Source organism: Fusarium verticillioides, chromosome 1 (genome assembly GCF_000149555.1).
Source record: "Fusarium verticillioides 7600 chromosome 1, whole genome shotgun sequence".
Lineage (NCBI taxonomy): Eukaryota > Fungi > Ascomycota > Sordariomycetes > Hypocreales > Nectriaceae > Fusarium > Fusarium verticillioides.
In genome coordinates this window covers 1,591,879-1,611,232 of record NC_031675.1, presented here as the reverse complement: position 1 = coordinate 1,611,232, position 19,354 = coordinate 1,591,879, and the positions used below count along the sequence as shown (strand labels likewise).

General features: G+C 46.2%; 7 protein-coding genes across 9 annotated transcripts; 4 read left to right on the top strand and 3 right to left on the bottom strand.

Annotated features, from left to right (window-relative positions):
- Positions 1–490: 490 nt before the first annotated feature.
- Positions 491–3,886, top strand: FVEG_01511 (AMP deaminase; the record flags this gene model as incomplete). 2 transcript variants are annotated; one of them, XM_018888520.1, is made up of 4 exons in its annotated part: positions 491–673; positions 799–2,258; positions 2,320–3,440; positions 3,499–3,886. In XM_018888520.1, exons 1-4 carry the CDS (start codon positions 667–669, stop codon positions 3,884–3,886), a joined length of 2,976 nt encoding a protein of 991 aa, XP_018744439.1. In that variant the 5' UTR covers positions 491–666. The 2 variants fall into 2 exon arrangements, with proteins under 2 accessions (XP_018744439.1, XP_018744440.1); XM_018888521.1 differs by lacking the exon at positions 491–673 and having other exon boundaries at positions 678–2,258.
- An 811-nt stretch (positions 3,887–4,697) lies between these two features.
- Positions 4,698–8,316, top strand: FVEG_14851 (hypothetical protein; the record flags this gene model as incomplete). The annotated part of the gene is made up of 5 exons (XM_018903868.1): positions 4,698–4,939; positions 5,011–6,403; positions 6,488–7,567; positions 7,645–8,238; positions 8,291–8,316. Exons 1-5 carry the CDS (start codon positions 4,742–4,744, stop codon positions 8,314–8,316), a joined length of 3,291 nt encoding a protein of 1,096 aa, XP_018744441.1. The 5' UTR covers positions 4,698–4,741.
- An 82-nt stretch (positions 8,317–8,398) lies between these two features.
- Positions 8,399–11,921, bottom strand: FVEG_01514 (hypothetical protein). 2 transcript variants are annotated; one of them, XM_018888523.1, is made up of 3 exons: positions 11,772–11,896; positions 9,435–11,681; positions 8,399–9,378 (listed from the first exon to the last, which is right to left on the bottom strand). In XM_018888523.1, the coding sequence occupies exons 2-3, from the start codon at positions 9,915–9,917 to the stop codon at positions 8,869–8,871; spliced, it is 993 nt and encodes a 330-aa protein (XP_018744443.1). In that variant the 5' UTR covers positions 9,918–11,681; positions 11,772–11,896; the 3' UTR covers positions 8,399–8,868. The 2 variants fall into 2 exon arrangements, with proteins under 2 accessions (XP_018744443.1, XP_018744442.1); XM_018888522.1 differs by having other exon boundaries at positions 9,435–11,921.
- On the top strand, positions 10,656–11,909 carry FVEG_14852 (hypothetical protein; the record flags this gene model as incomplete). The annotated part of the gene is made up of 1 exon (XM_018903869.1): positions 10,656–11,909. One exon carries the CDS (start codon positions 10,656–10,658, stop codon positions 11,907–11,909), a length of 1,254 nt encoding a protein of 417 aa, XP_018744444.1.
- A 158-nt stretch (positions 11,922–12,079) lies between the features above and the next one.
- FVEG_14853 (hypothetical protein) lies at positions 12,080–13,168 on the top strand (the record flags this gene model as incomplete). The annotated part of the gene is made up of 2 exons (XM_018903870.1): positions 12,080–12,176; positions 12,273–13,168. 2 exons carry the CDS (start codon positions 12,080–12,082, stop codon positions 13,166–13,168), a joined length of 993 nt encoding a protein of 330 aa, XP_018744445.1.
- A 126-nt stretch (positions 13,169–13,294) lies between these two features.
- FVEG_01516 (hypothetical protein) lies at positions 13,295–14,968 on the bottom strand (the record flags this gene model as incomplete). The annotated part of the gene is made up of 2 exons (XM_018888524.1): positions 13,295–13,534; positions 13,598–14,968. 2 exons carry the CDS (start codon positions 14,966–14,968, stop codon positions 13,295–13,297), a joined length of 1,611 nt encoding a protein of 536 aa, XP_018744446.1.
- Positions 14,969–15,884: 916 nt separating this feature from the next.
- Positions 15,885–16,452, bottom strand: FVEG_01517 (prefoldin subunit 1; the record flags this gene model as incomplete). Its single annotated transcript, XM_018888525.1, has 3 exons — positions 15,885–16,044; positions 16,165–16,331; positions 16,423–16,452. 3 exons carry the CDS (start codon positions 16,450–16,452, stop codon positions 15,885–15,887), a joined length of 357 nt encoding a protein of 118 aa, XP_018744447.1.
- Between the last annotated feature and the right edge of the window lie 2,902 nt (positions 16,453–19,354).

Here is a 19,354-nt window from a genome sequence, read left to right as displayed (position 1 = left end):
ATTTGATGGGGAAAATCATGACTTGCGAATCTTATCGGCGAGAAGTCAACGTTGAGATCTCGTGACTCAGCTCTTCCTAAAGCGAGGCTTCATATCCAAGGTTGGATATTGAGTCAAGGTTGGTGTTCTGAGTTGAGACCCCTGTCTTGTAGGAGAACGGCGGATACCGATTCTGCGGAGCCCTATCTCGAAGAGTATTCTGCTTTGAGGAGATTTATATGCATATCTGACATGGAGAAAAACCACTACTATCTCGAAACAGGCGCACAACACCTACTTCATCCGGTAAGGGCGAGAGAGGTTCCAAGAAGCAACTATCATGTGGAGCTTTAACTCAATACCGAGCAGCAGATGCCTCAATGAGTTTAGGTGGGACCTCTGAACCCCCGCCTTGCCTACGGCGTGCATTGCACCGACTGCATTGTCCCGCTATGACCCGCTATAAACCCTGGTGTGTCACACCGTCATACCTTCCATGGGAGGGTTCGCTCTGTCTTTGCTTCTCTTATTGTAGGCACACTTCCTAGGGCTCTCCTCTTTCAAACGTCCTCTCGAGAATCAAAATCGAATCAGTCACCTTCCCCAAAGCCATCAGCAGAGGGAGGAGTTAAAAAATCGAGGGAACTTGATCTGCTAGCCAAATCGTATTCAGATCAAGGCATCGCCATGGCTGGTACGTATTCTACAGCTCGCCCTGCCCCTCCTCCGCTGCGCCAGACCCAATATCACGAACCCTGCTTTGGTTCTCGACGATAACGACAGCAATTGGAAACTTTTCTGACCGAGAATATGCCACAGGCGGCCCTATCTTCGAGGAAAGCGAATCAAGCGCGCTTGATGTGCGGGCACGGGAGTCAGATGAGGAGATAGACGAGACTAGAGGTTCTGGTGCAACCGGACATGACGCCTCGCACAATGCCCCATCTGACGCTGGCTCCCACACCGGCAACGAAGCTGAGGAGCTCGAAGATGGGATGCTTCTCCGCGACTTGCCCAAGAGAACTACTTTTTACGATCCTGTCGCTGAGCGTCAAATGAGCCAGACCGACGCAAAATACTTCTACCACCGAAACAAGGCCGATGCACGCAGCGGTGGTGGGGCTGGCTACCAATCTATACCTCAAAGTCCTTTTCTTGCTTCTGGATCTCGCCCTGCAACCGAATATGGTGCCGATAGTCTTGTGCTAGACTCGAGTGGCCGTCGGGTCGATTCTTTCCCTCCTGGGTTGGAGATGCCAAATTCTGCCGTTGACTCGGGGTTTACTCAATCACCTACAAAACTCGATGCGCAACCTGCCCCATTCCCACCTAGTCATCCTTCTGCACTTCCTCATGCTGGTCAGGTTGCCCAGGATCCACGGCTGCCTGATGGCTCCAGCAATGGACTGCCCTCTGGTGGACTCTTTGACACTGAGCCCCATATCACTTCAGAATTGAGTGCTATCTCGAAAAATATTCAGAGAATCCTCGACACCCGGCGCAAATACATCGCCCTCTCGAATCAGGGGCCTGATGATAACCCAAGAGACGGCCCGGATTGGGAAATTTACCCCCCTCCACCAGAGCCGGCATGGCAGCAATCGTCGAGGCAAAGAGCAAGTACTCCGGAGCACGTACCAGGTCAAGAGAATACTGGTTTGAACGGTAGTAAGGATGCTGTTGGGTCCATGCCAGGAGAGTTGCTCCAGGAGCACCATGAAGGTAGACGCTCGGCAAGAAGGCGAAAGCCAGGCCAGGATATTGGAGAGGATTTTGATATGGCTGACATATTGCCTCTGCCGGGCGATGATGGACGCTCATACAAGTTGGACGATAGCGGAGTCTATCAAGTATTCGAAGGCCACGATACTCAGACGCCTGCGATCAAGGTTCCTACAATCAGGGAATTCTACATGGACCTGGACGACATTCTGGACGTCTCATCTGACGGACCTAGTAAGAGTTTTGCATTTCGACGTCTCCAATATCTCGAAGGTAAATTCAACCTATATGTCCTCTTGAATGAGTATCAAGAAACAGCCGACAGCAAGAAGGTTCCCCACCGAGACTTTTACAATGTTCGAAAGGTAGATACCCACGTTCATCATTCTGCGTGCATGAACCAGAAACATCTGCTTCGCTTCATTAAGAGTAAGATGAAGAAATTTCCCAACGAAGTCGTCCTGTTTCGTGATGGTAGACATCTCACCCTAGCCGAGGTCTTTGCTAGTATTAATCTGACAGCTTATGACCTGAGCATCGATACATTGGACATGCATGTAAGGCTTGCTCTTTGAACTTGATATTGTATTTAGAAAGTTGGGTCACTAATTGCTGTAGGCTCACACGGATTCGTTCCATCGCTTCGACAAATTTAACCTCAAGTATAATCCAGTCGGAGAGTCCCGTCTTCGAACTATCTTTCTCAAGACAGATAACTTTATCCATGGCCGGTATCTTGCCGAAATTACCAAAGAAGTCATATCTGATCTTGAGTCAAGCAAGTATCAAATGGTTGAGTGGCGCATCTCCATTTATGGCAAATCTATTGATGAGTGGGACAAGCTTGCCGCTTGGGTGGTTGATAACAAGCTGTTTTCGCACAATGTCCGCTGGCTCATCCAGATCCCTCGCCTCTACGACGTCTACAAAGCAAGTGGTCTCATGGAGACGTTTGAACAGGTGGTCAAGAATGTTTTTCAGCCACTCTTTGAAGCCACCAAGGACCCATCAAGTCATCCGAAGCTGCATATTTTCCTTCAGCGAGTGATTGGTTTCGACAGTGTTGACGACGAGAGTAAAGTCGAGCGTCGGCTGTTCAAGAAGTTCCCTGTGCCGAAAGTATGGGATACCAAACAGAATCCGCCATATAGTTACTGGATTTACTATCTCTACTCTAATCTGGTGTCATTGAATTACTGGCGCAAGAAGCGCGGTTTCAACACGCTGGTTCTACGACCCCATTGCGGAGAAGCTGGTGACAGCGAGCACTTAGCTGTTGCCGCCTTGTGCTGTCATAGCATCAGCCACGGACTGCTCCTACGCAAAGTCCCCCTTCTTCAGTATGTCTTTTACCTGGACCAAATCGGCATTGCCATGTCACCGCTGAGTAACAATGCCCTGTTCCTTGCCTATGAGCGGAACCCTTTCCACCAGTACTTCAAGAGGGGTCTCAATGTCTCACTATCTACGGACGATCCTCTGCAGTTTGCTTTCACCAAAGAGCCATTAATCGAGGAGTATGCTGTTGCGGCACAGATTTACAAGCTGAACTCGGTTGACATGTGTGAGCTCGCCAAGAACTCTGTTAAACAAAGTGGTTACGAGTTGTCCATTAAGGAGCATTGGTTAGGGCGTGGATGCAATAAGCCAGGAAAGGAAGGAAACGCCATGGTCAAGACAAATGTTCCTGATCGAAGGGAAGAATTCCGCTACTTCACCTTGATGCAGGAGAGGGATGTGTAAGCGACTGGCCATTCCCGTAAGATCGATCATTTATGCTAACATGATTGTTCCCAGACTGTCGAAATATGTCACTTACGATGCTGTGAATGAGCCCCCTCCACAAGCTGCTGGCAATGAAAGCAAGATGTCGGAGTCAGTGACGTCCCTGGCTGGCCAAACCGCTGGCTTAGGGGCCGTGACGGGCAACGAAACTGCCAATGTCGAGACGTCTTCACCAGTTGGCCATCACATTGCAAAGATCGCATCCCAAGTTGGTCTGTCAGCCGGCCGAGATCAAACATGGCCCAGCGATCCTATGTCAGACCACCATCTCTCCGGAACCGATCCGAGAATGTTCCCTGGCATTTTTACTCGTGGACACCGCACAGGTAGCCACCGGAATCTTGCCCAAGTTGATGACGACCGTGACACTGAAGACGATGTTTTCGGCCCTGAGACCTGATCTTTGCTAGGTAGTCTCTGCCGTGTATTTAGAATGCGTAACGGTTTGAAACCTGTGAATATAATTGCTTTAGGTATCGCAATGGATGAATAATTGGACACCCAACAGGTGTGGTGGATAGACAACGGCGCATAAGAATTGGGTAATCGACTGTTTTCTTTCCCTTTGGCATGTTCTAAGGAACTTTATGTGATAATAAAACTATAAAGTATTAGGTATCTTAATAATCAACAAGCTTCAACCTGTGGCAGAGAAAAGCATGAAAGGATTGGAGACCCAAAAAGATATAGATCATCATTGCTGATTGTTCTTTCAAACTTCTCATCTTCTATAATCTGGCAGTTGAGGTAAGTGAAGCTCAAATGGCCTATCACATACAAGATACAGGGTAGCTTTACTCCGTACCTGCTGAGTGCTTAGCTTTAAGCTGACGTTGCTTTAAAGCCCAACCAGCGCCAGATAAAGGGGTGATGCACAATATGTACCGGCAATGCTCCGCTTCTGGCGACCCAATCCGCCTATGAACGAATTAACACATAGTGGATCATATTCTACACCACCCACGTTATACCGCAATCAGAGATTCTGGTTAATGAACTTGGTAGGGGGAAGGCACGGTACGTCGGATCGGTCCATACCTGCCTTACCAAGGTAGTCCATTGATTTGCTCCTCAGACAAACGACGCACTGCGTCACTTCGCATCGCATCGCATCGCATCGTAGCGTCTTACTTCTAGCTAACCACTTCAATTCTCCCCTTTTTATCATTTCTCTATACTTAATCCAACAGAGGTTCCCTGCTAAAGAGGTGTACTCGCGCGGTGCAGCCGATCGAGCCGAATCAATACCTTCGACATGGGGTTTCTAGGTGTCTACCGGGCTCTCTACGACTACGTGCCCCAAGCTGAGGGAGAGCTCGCAATAAAGGATGGAGACTTGCTCTTCATCCTCGATAAAAACGGCGACGATGGCTGGTGGAAGGCAAAGAAGAAGGCCGGCGCTGATGACGAGGAAGAGCCAACCGGTCTTATTCCTGGTAATTATGTCGAGGAGGTAAGTTGACGCCGAATAACTACAGCACCATCACAGCACGGATACTAAAGCTTCGTTTCTGAATTTAAAAGGCCCAGCCAGTGGACCATGCTAGAGCTTTATTCGATTACACGCGCCAGACAGATGAAGAATTGTCCTTTCACGAGGATGCTACACTTGCTGTCTACGACACGGCGGACCCCGACTGGATACTGACTGGCCTTGATGGCGAATACGGCTTTGTCCCTTCCAACTACATCGAAATGGGCGCATCTGCTGAGTCTGCTCAGCCCCCGCTGCCGTCTCCGCCGCCGGCGCTACCTTCAAGACCACCACAAGCTCCCTCTATCTCCTCCCCAGAACCAGAGGTCGCATCTCTGGACCTACCGAATGACACGGCACCTACCCCTTCGAACCCTGCTGCTGCTATCGCAGGCGTCATGCATGGTCGCTCAGTTTCCCAACAATCTCAGCAAGCTGCCGCTCCTCGACAGCCCCCTCGTGCGTCTGTTACGTTTAGCGAACCCCCCGAAGTCGAGGACGAGCCCGTACGATCACCGACTCTGCCTGCCCGACCAAGAGTACCAGCGCCACCATCTCCAACTTATGACGAACCCCCCTCGCCTATACACACCCGTAGTTTCCAAGACCACAGGGATCCGGATCGCCGCCAAGATGTCGAGCGTACTCCTGGCGGCTTTCATATGTATAACATCAACGAGATGATTTCCATCATGGGCAAGAAGAAGAAGATGCCCACAACATTAGGAATTAATCTTTTAACAGGTATCATACTGGTTGCTCCGGAGCATGCTTCTGATGGACCTTCACAGGAATGGACCGCTGACCGCATGACGCATTACTCGCGCGAGGGAAAGCACGTTTTTATGGAGCTTGTGCGCCCAAGCAAGAGCGTCGACTTTCACGCCGGAGCAAAGGACACAGCCGAGGAAATTGTCAGTATGTTGGGTGAATTGGCTGGTGCTGTACGTGCCGAAGGACTCCGTGAGGTGATCATGGCTGGGACACAGGGCAGCAGTGGTGGTGGCCAGAAAAAAGGCCAAGTCCTGTATGACTTCATGGCCCAAGGTGACGACGAGGTAACTGTTGCTGTGGGAGACGAGGTGCTTGTTATCGACGATACGAAAAGCGAAGAGTGGTGGCAAGTTCGCCGGCTCAAGAATGGTAAAGAAGGAGTCGTCCCTAGCAGCTATATTGAGATCACTGGCTCTATCCCACTACCGTCGTCTAGCGGCATAAACTCAGCCAAGTCCCTCGTCGAACAAAACCGCCTCGAAGAGATCCGATTAACCAAGGAAGCCATGAAGGCTGGCAAAGAACCTCAGCAGGTAGGACCGGGAATGCCTCTCCCTGAACGAGGCAGTAGCCTCATGGCACGAGAAACTGGTAATAATTCGGGACAACAGCGGAGCCGTCGAGAAAATGGACGAAGTGATGGCGGCAGTCAAAGCCGATCAAAGTCCAGTAAGTTGTCACTTGATTCGATTACTCTTTTCACTCAGACGTGTGCGATGAGACTTAGAGCATCTGCTGACATGCCTCTCATAGAGCCTGACGCGTCTAAGGTTCGCACCTGGACAGACCGTTCCCGGTCTTTCAGTGTGGAAGCCCAATTTCTTGGTCTGAAGGACGGAAAGATTCACTTACATAAGATGAATGGTGTCAAGATTGCAGTTCCTATCACAAAAATGTCGCGCGAGGATCTCGAGTATGTTGAAAACTTCACAGGCATATCCCTGGAAGACGATAAGCCGTTGGCAGACGTCAAGAGAGCTCGGTCTGCCGAAAAGAAATCCCCCGAACGTAGCCCTTCAGCAGGCGCATCGGTCGACAAGGATGCCAAGTCCGACTACGATTGGTTTCAGTTTTTCTTGTCTTGCGAGGTTGCAGTGGGGTTGTGTGAGCGCTACGCACAAGCCTTTATCAAGGATTCCATGGATGAGAGCGTACTTCCTGATGTGGATGCCACCACTCTGAGAGCTCTTGGAATCCGCGAGGGTGATATCATCAAGGTCATGCGTACTTTGGATGCCAAATATGGCCGCAGCCGCGGCGGAAAGAGAGGAACTGCTGATGGAGTTGATGGTGAAGGGGGTTTGTTCTCTGGACCCGGCGGTGCGCTACGAAACAACACCCGAAAGGGTCGACCCGCGCCAGCGGTCCAAACAAGTGATGTTGTTGATGCCAGTGCCTTTTCACGAGGAGATTCCTCCAAGACTGGCGAAAACGACAGCAGATCACCCCCGCCCACCAGTCCTACGAATAAGGGCCCCGAAACTCGTCAAGCATCGAGCTCAGGATTCGATGACGATGCCTGGGACGTGAAGCCTAGCAAGCAGCAATCGCCACCTAAAGCTCAGCCTGCTGTTGAGTCTGTTCAGAAGCCTGCCCCTGCCCCTACTCCAGTCTCGCCCCCTCCCCCGGCCTTAACTGGTTCGATGCAAGAGTTATCGCTCCTCTCAACACCCCTCGAACCCACCAGGGCTGAACCACCAGCCGCCCCGGCACCGGCGCCTGTCATTGCTGCTCAGCCAACCTCGACACCCGTATCGCAACCGTTGGGCGGCGCTACCCCCTCATTCTTTACATCTGTTGCTCAGGCTCGGCAACGTCCTACTCCTCCACAGGGTACTGCGAAACAGGGGCTCTCTCGTCCCTCCACCACCTCAGCGACCACTTTCAGCCCCGCAATCTGCCCAGCCCAGCGGCTTTGCCCCCCCCCCCCATGATGCCTCAGATGACTGGTGCTCTGCAAGGCCAAGTTGCGCCTCCTGGCCAGAGCCTGAGTGAGATCACACAAGCCCGCCTGCAGCAGCAATATACGGCTCAGATGCAGCAACAACAAGCCCCTCAGCAAATGCAGCCCAATATGGCTGGATTCCCAGGACAACAAGGGCCTGGCTTGATGTCTTACGCCACTGGTGCAGGACAGTTCATGCAGCCCATGATGACTGGAATGCAGGGACCGAATCAATTCGTCCCAATGCAGGCTCAACCCACAGGTTTTCAACCGCCTTTCCCCGCCACACAGTCGATGTATGGAGCACCTACAGGAGGCATCAACAGCTACCTGCCTCCAGCTCTTGAACCTCAGCGAACAGGTATGCCAGGATTGCAGCCCCAAGCTACTGGTATGACGAACATGGGTGGTATCGGTGGTATGAATAACGTGCAAGTCCCTCAGCCTCTGCAACCACAGCAGACTGGTCCACCTCCTCCCGTGCGATTTGGCGTGACAAATGAGACCAAGAAACTAGCGCCTCAGGCAACAGGGCGTAGGGCTAACCTGGCGCAAGCGAGTACGTTGAAACGATATCAGCTGTCTATGTGTAATGCTAATGTTCTCTATAGCCCCCCAGAACCCTTTTGGTTTTTAATTATTGAAAAGTTTGTCAGACTTGTCGTCATCGCACGTCGTTTCGTCTTGTTTGCAAATACTCTGGACATCTTTCTTCACATCTTGTATGTATATGTCGACTTTGTCAGGTGGACCAACCTGGGAGTCAGGTGTGGAATAATAATAGTATATTTATGGCTGTTCCTGGACAAGCCAGATCAGACCCTTCTAATATTCTCATCTATAAGTCTATTCAATGTCGTAGTAGAACGTAAATCATTGACGAGGCAGGTCTCGTTGCAAACTGGCTATGTGTAATACAGAAAAGGCGACGGAATCGAAAAAAGGGGCCACAGGGATAAAAATGATCAGACAGGAGAAAAGGATTGAGTGGTTCTTCCGTTCCATAGAGTTGTATTCATGGTTTAAAGTTATTGAAACTCGAGAGCATACTTGTTCGGTAAGCGATAGTGGTAGTCTGAATGTTCTCGAAGGCGAGCTCTCAGCCGTCACAAATCCGGCCAGCAAGAAGGGCTTCCCGAAAACGTCTTGGCATATGAGGCATCTAGACCTGCTGGCCTTCCTGACTCGATCATGCCTTGCGGCGACGACCGCTAGTGGGCTTGGATAAACCTGTTGAGACGGAAGACAGATCAATCTCAGCCTCAGTCACTGGGCTCTCTTGAATCTTTTCCTCTGATTCAGCCGTAGGCACAAACCGCTTGCGTACGGCGCGAATCATCATGAAGAACCAGTAAAAATTAAGACTGTTGAGGGTGACGTTGCTGGCCAAATAGGCGACGCCAATCCACATGGGCACCGTGGAGTCTAGATGCGCAAATGACATGGTTGGTAAATTGAGTGCCTTCATGTCGGGGTTAACATTAATGGCGGACCACACGTCGCGGTACACACGGAAGGATGAATAAGTTCCGTAAATAAGCCGGCAGGAGAAGAATGTGAAAAGGAGCATGACGCCATTGTATAGTTGCGCGCGCGTACCCGTCATGTTAATTTTATCCATAAACCAGTGAACATTGAGGAAAGGTGTGGATAACTCCCAGAGGATGAAGACACAGGCGTAGTGGTTGAGAAATGGACGCTGAGGAAGGCTGATTAGTAGAGATAGAGGGGGCATAACATCGTGTCTAAACTTACGAAGCCGAGCGAGTAGACAAGTAATGCGGCGATTGCGTGCGCCAAGGTTCCCAAGCCAAAAACATCGAGGTTAATGCTGGTGACTACTAAATCCCAGAGGAAGTATCCAGCTGCAAGAGCCTGGATGAATCCAGCACCACCAGTATAACCCCAAATACGCTCCTCCCATTCCATGTTGCTCATCTCAGCATCGACGAACATTACCCATATAGCCAGGGTATTGATTAGGCAGCTCTGAACCATGGAAACAACGTGGGCGTCCCAGTTGAGCCGTCGCTTGCGAGGAAGTTTGGAGTAGTGCTCCGGGGCCAGAAGGTTGGAGATCCATGGTGATATAGGCCAGAAGATGACCGAGTATAACAACGCTGCGGCCAGAACTTCGTGTATGTGCAGCGGGAGTGTAGGCAGGTCAAAATAGTCGGCCCAGGGCTGTGTCTTTTCTGATAGCCAGGGCGAAGGCTGCAAAGGAAACGGATCTTTCATGCTGGCGGGATGAATTGGGAGTTACTGGAGTTGCAAAACGGTTGAGGTTTGTGCTCGCAAGAACCCAGCAAGAAGATCCAGATAGAGAGGGCCGGGAACAAAAGAATGCGGAGGAACAAAGACTTTAAATGAGCCGAGGCAAGGCGGCGTAACGAAAGGATACCTCGAGTACGGAGTAGGAAACTTGGTATTCATTCGCCTGGTCACGTCTGTTGGGGAAGCTCACGTGGGAACAGCACGGGTAAGGGTCTGGATAGTCGCATTTTGAACTGTCTTTGGAGCTTAATCCGTTATTCGTACCGTGCCAGCGCAGTTCTGGCTTTCTGATAGGCTTAGGTTGGATTATTGCCTGGACGTTGAGACCTTAGGTAATCCGATCTCACAGGGGGGGTGGCCGAGTACCTGATGTTGGCAGCGCCATCATTCTGCCCCCACCAGATCTCTACCTATAGCCTAGTTAGGTCGTTTCCATACAGGCCAGCTGCCACCTCACTCATTTAGAACACCAGATCGTCCACGAGCGTACAGTCACGGGTGTGTCTGCTGGAGCTTGGCAGATTGGTAGGTGGTTTAAAGATCCCATTTCTTCATTCGCATGATCAGACTTGCAGTTGTTGCTGCTGTCCTAATATACCCCCCTTTCTACAATCGACTGGCGCTAGACGATTTGACACCTCCAAGGACATTATTTCGCGTCGCATCGTCCCGGACCAACCGTACACGACTCTTCAGACCACCATGGCGGAAGCTCTGAGAGACCTGCTGGCGCCCGATCAGGCGAACGATCCATCTGCCCTGGAGTACCTGACCTATCTTGCCGAACAAGAGTCTAGCTCCCTTCAATCATCCGAGCCTCAAGTCTTATCTCAGACCTCCCATTCCCTACTGCTTGCCGTACAAGCGCTTTCGAAGAGATCCCACAAACCCGTCGTTGATTCGGCCGCGAGCCATGCTTCGCTACGAACGTCCCTACCGACTCTGGCCCAGCGAGCCTTAGATCTTGTCCAGGCAGTGCCCCGACTAGATGCGCAAGCAGAACACTTCTCGTCGGCTTTTGGCAAGGCCAGCGAGAGCAAGTTACTGGCGCGGAGAAAACAGGCACTCCTACTGCTTCGAAACTCGGAACGTCTTGTTGATGTCATGGAAATGCCTCTCCTTCTCTCGTCCGCTGTCTCGACCGCACCGGTCAATCATTCCTCTACGCTCGAGCTTTACGCGCACGTCCGACGCCTTGCTTCCCTCTACCCAGACTCACCGCTTGTCACTTCGGTCCTAGACGAGGCGGATGCTGCCATTCGGCAGATGGCTGCAGATCTCATTGGAACGCTCAAAGCGCCCAATCTCAAGCTTGCCGCTGCCGTTCGAACGATGGGCTGGCTCAAACGAATCGTTCCGGATCTGGTGACTGATGCATCAACTGAAGACGCACTCCCGGCCGTCTTCTTGGTCTGCCGTTTGTCTACGCTCTTGACAACACTGGAAGCACTGGAACCTCTAAGAGACCTAGCAGATGAGGAACGACTTCGAAAGGACAAAGCTACCAGCACGTGGTCAGGCGGCCAGCAGACAGAGCGGTACCTGAAACGATTTATCGAGATATTCCGCGAACAGAGCTTTAGCATTGTCTCGGTGTTTAAGAGCATAAATTCGAGCTTCGCGACGCACAGGAACGACGAAAGTGATCCTTTGGGAGCCATGCCTTCCCCAATGGCTGACTTTCCCCTCCATATGGTAGAGATGCTTGTCGAAACGCTGCGAATCTATCTGCCAACCGTCAAAGACCAGACATCGAGGGAAAGCATTTTGACGCAGGTACTTTACTGCGCGGGCAGTCTGGGGAGGCTGGGGGCTGACTTCGGCATGCTTCTTGCTTCGATCGGTATAAATGAATGGGCTGAGCTTGTCAAACGCCACCGTCTTCTGGCTGGCCGCCTCGAGTCTGTGATAGGCGATTATCGGGGTAACAATGCCAGTGGCGTTGCCGCAAACTGATCCGTGTCTCCTAGTACAGACTTGGGCCATTCTTTTACCAACACGTGCAAGATGCATCAAAGCGGGGCCGATTCACGCAGCGGGGCCCAGGCTCCCAGTGCGATTTTATCTCGTCATGTCACCCATTCTATCTCTCCGACATGCCCGGTGGCTCAAGTCTGTGACTAGCCATGGGTATCTCAATTGCTGATTCCCCGACTCAACACAATGGTGCTGCTGTGTCCTTACCAATGACCGAGCCCCGAACTTCTCGGCCAGCCAATTCAGGTATGCTTTCTTAGTCAATTTCGTATAGCGGAGTCTCTTTGTGGTTCGGCCTCTGTCGGCCCCATTCAATATTCGCCGTCTGACACAATTGAATAGCCCGGCATTTCATATCTGGTCTTGGTTCAGGCGTCACTTCTGCCGTTCTCCTACAGCCTCTGGATCTTCTCAAAACGCGGGTACAGCAGTCTGGTAGCTCGTCATTAAGCGCTACCCTGCGTGATCTGAGGCAATCCCCGAGCCTCGTAAAGTCACTGTGGCGAGGTACCGTCCCTTCAGCGCTACGGACGGGCTTCGGTTCAGCTCTCTACTTCACATCACTCAATGCGATTCGCCAGCATGCACACCAGACAGGTATCCTGGGTCGGCGGCTGCAGACCAAGGGCCGCTCATCAGTCCTCCCTTCATTAACGAATTCGGGCAACCTCATCTCGGGCGCAGTTGCAAGAACGTTTGCTGGCTTTGTCCTCATGCCTCTCACCGTGATCAAGGTTCGCTTTGAATCCAGTCTATATTCTTATCCCTCCATCATGTCAGCTGCGAATGACATACGCCGGACTCAGGGCTGGCGTGGCTTCTTCTCTGGATTCGGTGCCACGGCGTTTCGTGATGCACCGTACGCTGGCATGTACGTGCTATTTTATGAGATGCTGAAATTGCGCCTTGGAACACTGGCGTCCAAGCCGCTTACATCAGGTGAGGGCACAAGCAGAATGCAAGCAACTCTGGCTAGCTCTGTGAACTTCACTTCCGCTATGTTTGCCGGTGCAGCATGCTCCATTGTTTCGAACCCGTTCGATGCGGTCAAAACACGAATTCAATTACAACCACTGGAGTATAGGAATATATGGCACGCTTGGTATAAGATGGTAACGCATGAGGGTATCCGGTCACTATGGGATGGCTTGGCGTTACGGATGAGCCGCAAGGCCATGAGTTCGGCACTGGCCTGGACGGTGTACGAGGAGCTGATTCGCCGAGCTGGAGCAAAGTAACTGTAAATCGTGTACAACAACTGTAACAACAACTCGTCTCAAAAGATAGGAACTAAAGGACCACTTCTTGGCTGGTTTAATATAAAAGAATCTCGCTCGCAACTGACATCCCATAACCCATTGAGCCTAAGCCGGCCGCGCACCAGCCAAATACATCAACAATCCTGGTGACTTACTCCTGCGGCGGCTATGCTTATCCTTGTCCTTCTTGCGAACCCATTCAAAGTCTGGCTCTTCTCTGCTGTGGCGCTTTTCCTCGACCATAAGCATCTTGGTGCGCCTCTCGCGGATCAGCTTTGTGTGCTTCCACAGTCGGTCCTGCTCCCACTCCGGAACCCAACGTCGAATGAGTAGATAGTCAGGATCCTGGCGATAGAATTAGCTCAATACCATGCAATTAATGAAGGTGGCAGCAAGACAACTACATACCGTATCAAAATCGAATTCGACACCGAATTCACGCAACGACTCGATTGACAAATGTCGGCGGGACATGCGTGTATACGTCGGTCGAGCAACTTGGCCAGCAGGGGGTGGAGGAGGAATTGCGGCGACTTGGTTGACTGGGATGGGCATAGGGGTATAACGGTGAGCTGGACCAGCCATCGCGTGATGTGGTAGAGGCTGCGGATGTTGAGGCTGTGTCTTCTTGATCTTTTCCTTCTTCAAGATGGCCTCGATGGTCTTATCGTCGAGTCCTGACTTGGCGAGGTCTTGTTTCAAGCGGTCCTGGTATTCCCGGTCTTTGGCTTCTCTGTCGGCCTTTTCCTTAGCTATGCGATCCTTCTCTGCCTGCTTGTAACGCTCAACTGCTTCAGCTGCTTCTTTCTCCTTCTGCTCCTTGAGTTTCTTCTCTTTGGCAACGCGCTCAAGCTCCCTTCGCTTGTAATCCTCAACAGCAGAATTTGCCTCTTTCTCGCGGCGCTGTCTCTCTTCTGTGGCGGCGTCTTCTTCTTTCAGGCGCCTCAGCTCAATCTCCTTCTTGATGCGTTCTTCCTCATCAGCGCGCGCTTTACGGCCCTTTATCTTTTCGAGCTCGCGCTTGGCTTGCTTGAGCTCTTCTTCCTCTTTGAATTCCCTCAATCGACGGCGCTCTTCCTCATCGCGCGCATGAGCAAGATGCATTTTTTCAAGCTCTTTGCGTGATTGTTCCGCCTCCCATTCCTCACGATATCCTTTGACAAGCTGTCGCTCATCTTTCTCGCGTTGCCGCTCGTCTCTCTCGCGTGAGCTAGCGCGTCGATTTTTCTCAAGATCTTTACGTGCTTGCTCGGCCTCCCACTCGTCACGGTATTGCTTGACAAGTCTTCGCTCCTCCTTCTCCCGTGCTGTTTGGAGACGAAGATCCTCAAGCTCCTTGCGAGTTTTCTCAGCCTCCCATTCTTCTCGAGTCATGTAAGAAGATGATCGAGATCGGGATGAGGACGAGCGAGAGCGAGAGCGAGAGCGGCGCCGCCGCGAAGACCGCGCAACTTGCTTGCGGCGAGTATCTTCATCATCGGAGGAGAGGTCGTTGTATATTTTGTTGTTTATAATTACAGGAACAGGGGCCGGGGGACTGCTGGCGCGACGCTCTCGAGTCCGAGACAGCTCACCAGTACGAGACCGAGACCGAGAACGATGCATGGTTGTGATATTCAGGCGGTCAGCTCCAATGTAACTGGGCCCTGGAGGTGCATCGTAATAGTTTTGAGTACGTTGCGGGTTCGCAACGTATCGGATGCCAGGCGAAGGCCCACGCTTCTGGTAGCGGATGTCGTAGTCATCCTCATCATCGTAACTATAACTACTTCGGCTCATTTTGGTAGATAGCCAGAACCCAATGAGCGAGAAACAGCGATTGTGAGATGACAATGTCGAACCTGATCTTATAGGCTGCGGTGCTGCTGGGACACAGCAGGCTTGGAGTAGTCACTGGTTTGCAACAGAGGGAAGAGTCAGACGACAGAGCGGCAGCGGTCAATGAATAAATAAGAAGGAACACAGCCCACAGAACATTTAGACCATCCGTCCCTCGGAGGGGACCGCGGTTCCGTGCCGACCTCAGCACTCCATGTTGGTTGTAGGGCTGGACTCTGGGAGGGGGCGGGGCGCTGAACTGAAACTTGGTGGGGGCTAAATTAATTACTGTCTAACTTGAACATGGTCCCTTGTCCGTCCCGGTGTTTGCTCACAAATCGGTGATGATGGTGAGGAGGAATCAGATCGCACGATGCTGTCAGCTTGAGGTGGGTTACAGCAGGCAACCGGCGGTGAGACCTTTGGAAGACAAAGGGATCGAAAGGAATATCCCATGATGCTCCGGGATATACATACTATTGAGATGCCATGATGATCAGTGCCCTCGTTATCGACAACATATCTAGTTGAAGCCAGGAGATTCGTCGCTTGGTTCAGCTATCAAAGTGACCCTCCTGATCGGGACTGGCGCCACGCTTCGCGTCTTACTGCCACAACGACGATCTCGACCCAAACTAAAGGCAAACCCACCGTAAGCAGAGTCTCGGCGGTCAAATCGGTTTCTGTGTTGGTGTGCACCTGGTGTGTGAAATGCGCGGCGCAGCTGTAGGGCTGGGAAGAAAGAGGCCTGGCGCCTGTTGAAACATACATTTCTGTAGCACGTTTGAACAACAATGACGACTGGACAGCGTTTAGAGGAAACCCCCCAGAAATAGAGGAAAGTCAGATTGATGGCGCGTAACATTCAGCGCTTAGTTTACTTGGCTCGGAGCATCTGCTCGATATGCTCACGGCTATTCTTGTGTGTTGTTTCCAAATAAAGCAGACGCTGGCTCAGTTTGTCCACCTCTCCCTCCAGAGTCTGTGTCTGGCTCTCAAGCTTTTGGCGAAGTGAATCCACCGGGAGCGAGACGAACCTATAAAGAGACGCCATAACGGCCAGCGTTAGAGACCAAGCTTGGTTCAAGGAGATGTGGGGTCCTTGTGAAAAAGAGGAGGGGGATGGATGATTGAGCTTCGACAGGAGAGGCACTCACATTTTGCCAACACCCTCGTAGATCACAGCATCTTGAGGTAGACTGGCCATTTCGCTGAGTGTGAGCTTGACGAGACGTTGCTCTCGTTGTTTCGATGTCATTTGCGTCCTGGCTAGGCCAATCTGCTGCTGGGCTACCAGCGCCTGGCTTTCGATCTCTCGCACCAGCTACATTCTGAGTGTCAGCAGGGCCGAGGCCTAGTAAAATGTGGTTCCCTGAACGAGTTCGGGAGAATGTGTGTTCTGGGAGAGATCGTACCTTCTGCAGTGCTTCGTTTGGGATGGACATTGTGCTGAGGTATTGACTGACGAAAGAGATAGGCAGTTGTCAAGTTGCTGTTGAACTGTACTTGATTAAATTGCTTATGGCAATTTCTACTAATCTAGCTAGTTTAAAAAAGTATAATAGTAGATTTAAAATAAGGCTAGTAAACTTAATATATAGCTTTATAATTTTTTTTTTAATTTTATAATAAAAATCTTTTAATTTAAAGTTTAATTAATAAAATATTATTATAATTAATTAATTTTATTATTAATAATTTATAATAATTTTAATTTTTTTTATATTTAAATAATATAATATTATAAATCCTAAGTGTTTATTAGCTATGTTTTTTTCTTAATTTATATTCCTTATACTGCTTTATATTACCTTATAACCTAATCTAACCTATTACTAACCTACTTAAGCTAGCCTTAGCCTACTAATATTTACAGTTTTTCCCTTAATACTAAAACTTTTATTTTTTAATTTACCTTTTTACCTTTTACTTCCTTTCCTTTATACTATAATAGCCTTTAATTCCTATAATATAATATTTATATCTATAATTTAATTACTATAACTATATATCTTAACTCTATAAGCTATAATTGATATTAACTATTATTATTACTTAATATAATACTATTAATAAAGGCTTACTATTACTTTAATAAGCATTAACCCTATTTTAAGTAATTTATTAAGTCTTCTAATACCTATATCTAATTTATAATATAATTACTAAAAGCTTTATTTTTAGCTTTATTTCTATTAATATTAAATAATTATATTTAATAATTAAAAATTATAAAATTACCTTATTATATTATTAATAGTTTATTAATATATAATAGGTATTTTCTTATAATTTTATAATACTTTAAAAAAAAATTAAAAGATTAATATAATATTAAGCTTAAAGCTATAGATTTCTATTATAAAGCTAGATATATAAGTATTAATTACTTTAATTAGATAATTATAGCTATTATTCATTTTAATTATATAATATTATATCTTATATTAGTTTTTATAATCTTTAACTTATTTAAAATTAGGCCTTTAAGGTTAAAGCTTTAGTATTAATTACTTTATTTAAATAATAATAAAAAAGGTATTTAATTTATTAAAGCTAGAAGAAATATCTTTTTATATTTATAAATTAAGGCTACTTATTTAATTAAATTATAAAGCTAAAGGTAATAGTATTATATAACTTTAAGATTTGCTTTTAAAGTTATTATATTTTCTTAGTATTATATATAATACCTTATATATAATATATTAAAAATAAGTATTATATTATATTATTGTTATTATAAGACCTTATTAATTATACTTTATATATTACTATAAAGATATTTTAACTTTTTAATAATATTATAAATAATTAGGAATAAGCTAAATAGGTATAATAGTATTATAATAACTAAAGCTTAAAGAAGTAGGATTTTAAAACAAGAAGTTTTTATAATATATTTAAGGAAGTTATAAAGTTATATATTAAGTTAATTAGTATTATCTTTAAGTAGCTATTATAATTATCCCCCCTTTTTTATTTAGCTATTTTTAGCTAATATAGTATTATATTAAGGCCTAGTAACTTTTAATTATAATCTTATTTATTTATATTTTTTTTTTAATTAATTATAATAGTTTTAAGATCTTATTATTAGCAAAGATCTTTTTATAGTTAGTTTTTTTATAAAACCTAATATGCTTTTTTATATAACCTTACTAAAATATCTTTTTAATATATATATATATATATATAAAGGCTTTAAATTATTAAGTTAGCTTTAATTTTTTAAGCTTTTATAAGTTTCTATTTTTACTTTTATTATAGGTATTTAATTTTATTTTTAACTTAATTCCTTTTTTTTTCTTCTTATTTTATATAACCTTTTTAACTTATATATCTTTTACCTCTTTTTAATCTTTACTTTTATATTTTTAGTTTTTATTTTAATTAATATTTTCTTTTTTATTTTTATTTTAATTTTTTAATATTTATAATATTTAATAGTAAATATAAACTTATAGTTATAGCTAGTAAGGCTTAAATCCTTTTTAAACTTACTAAATCCTTTTTCTTTTTACTTTTATACTTTTTTTATATTTATTATAACTTTAAAAGGCTTAAGGCTAAACTTTTAAATTATAATTAGCTTAAAAGCTTATATTAATTTTACCTAATTTTATATATTTATAAGAATTTTAATATATTTACTTATAATAAATATAATAAAAATAAAGGTAATTACTAATTATAGGTTTTATTTTTCTTTTTTATTATTATTTTATATTAATATAGCTAGGCTTTTAATTATATTTAAAGATAATTAAGCTAAGATCATTATAATAATAACGTTTATATATATTATTATAATTACTATTAACTCTAATAAGTTACATTAGCTTTATTTTATAACTTATAAAAAGCTTACTTATATTTATTATTAATTAATAATTACTTTTCTTACTTTATATAATACTTATTTTACTATTTTTTACTTTTTTAATAATAAAAACCTTATAATAAATTATCTTATTATATTTAATTACTTATATTAATATATTTTAAGTATTAATTAGCTATATTTACCTTTAATTTATATTCTTTATACTGCTTTTATATTACCTTATAACCTAATCTAATCTATTATTAACTTACTAAGCTAGCTTTAGCCTGCTAATTCTTACAGTTTTTCCCTTAATACTAAAACCTTTATTTTATAATTTACTTTTTTACTTTTCTTTTTCCCCTTACTTCTTTTCCTTTACTTTATAATAGCTATTAATTCCTATAATATAATATTTATATTATTAATTTAATTACTTTAATTATATATTTTACCTTTATAAATTATACTTAGTATTAGCCATTACTATTACTTAATTTGATAGCTATAATAAAGGCCCG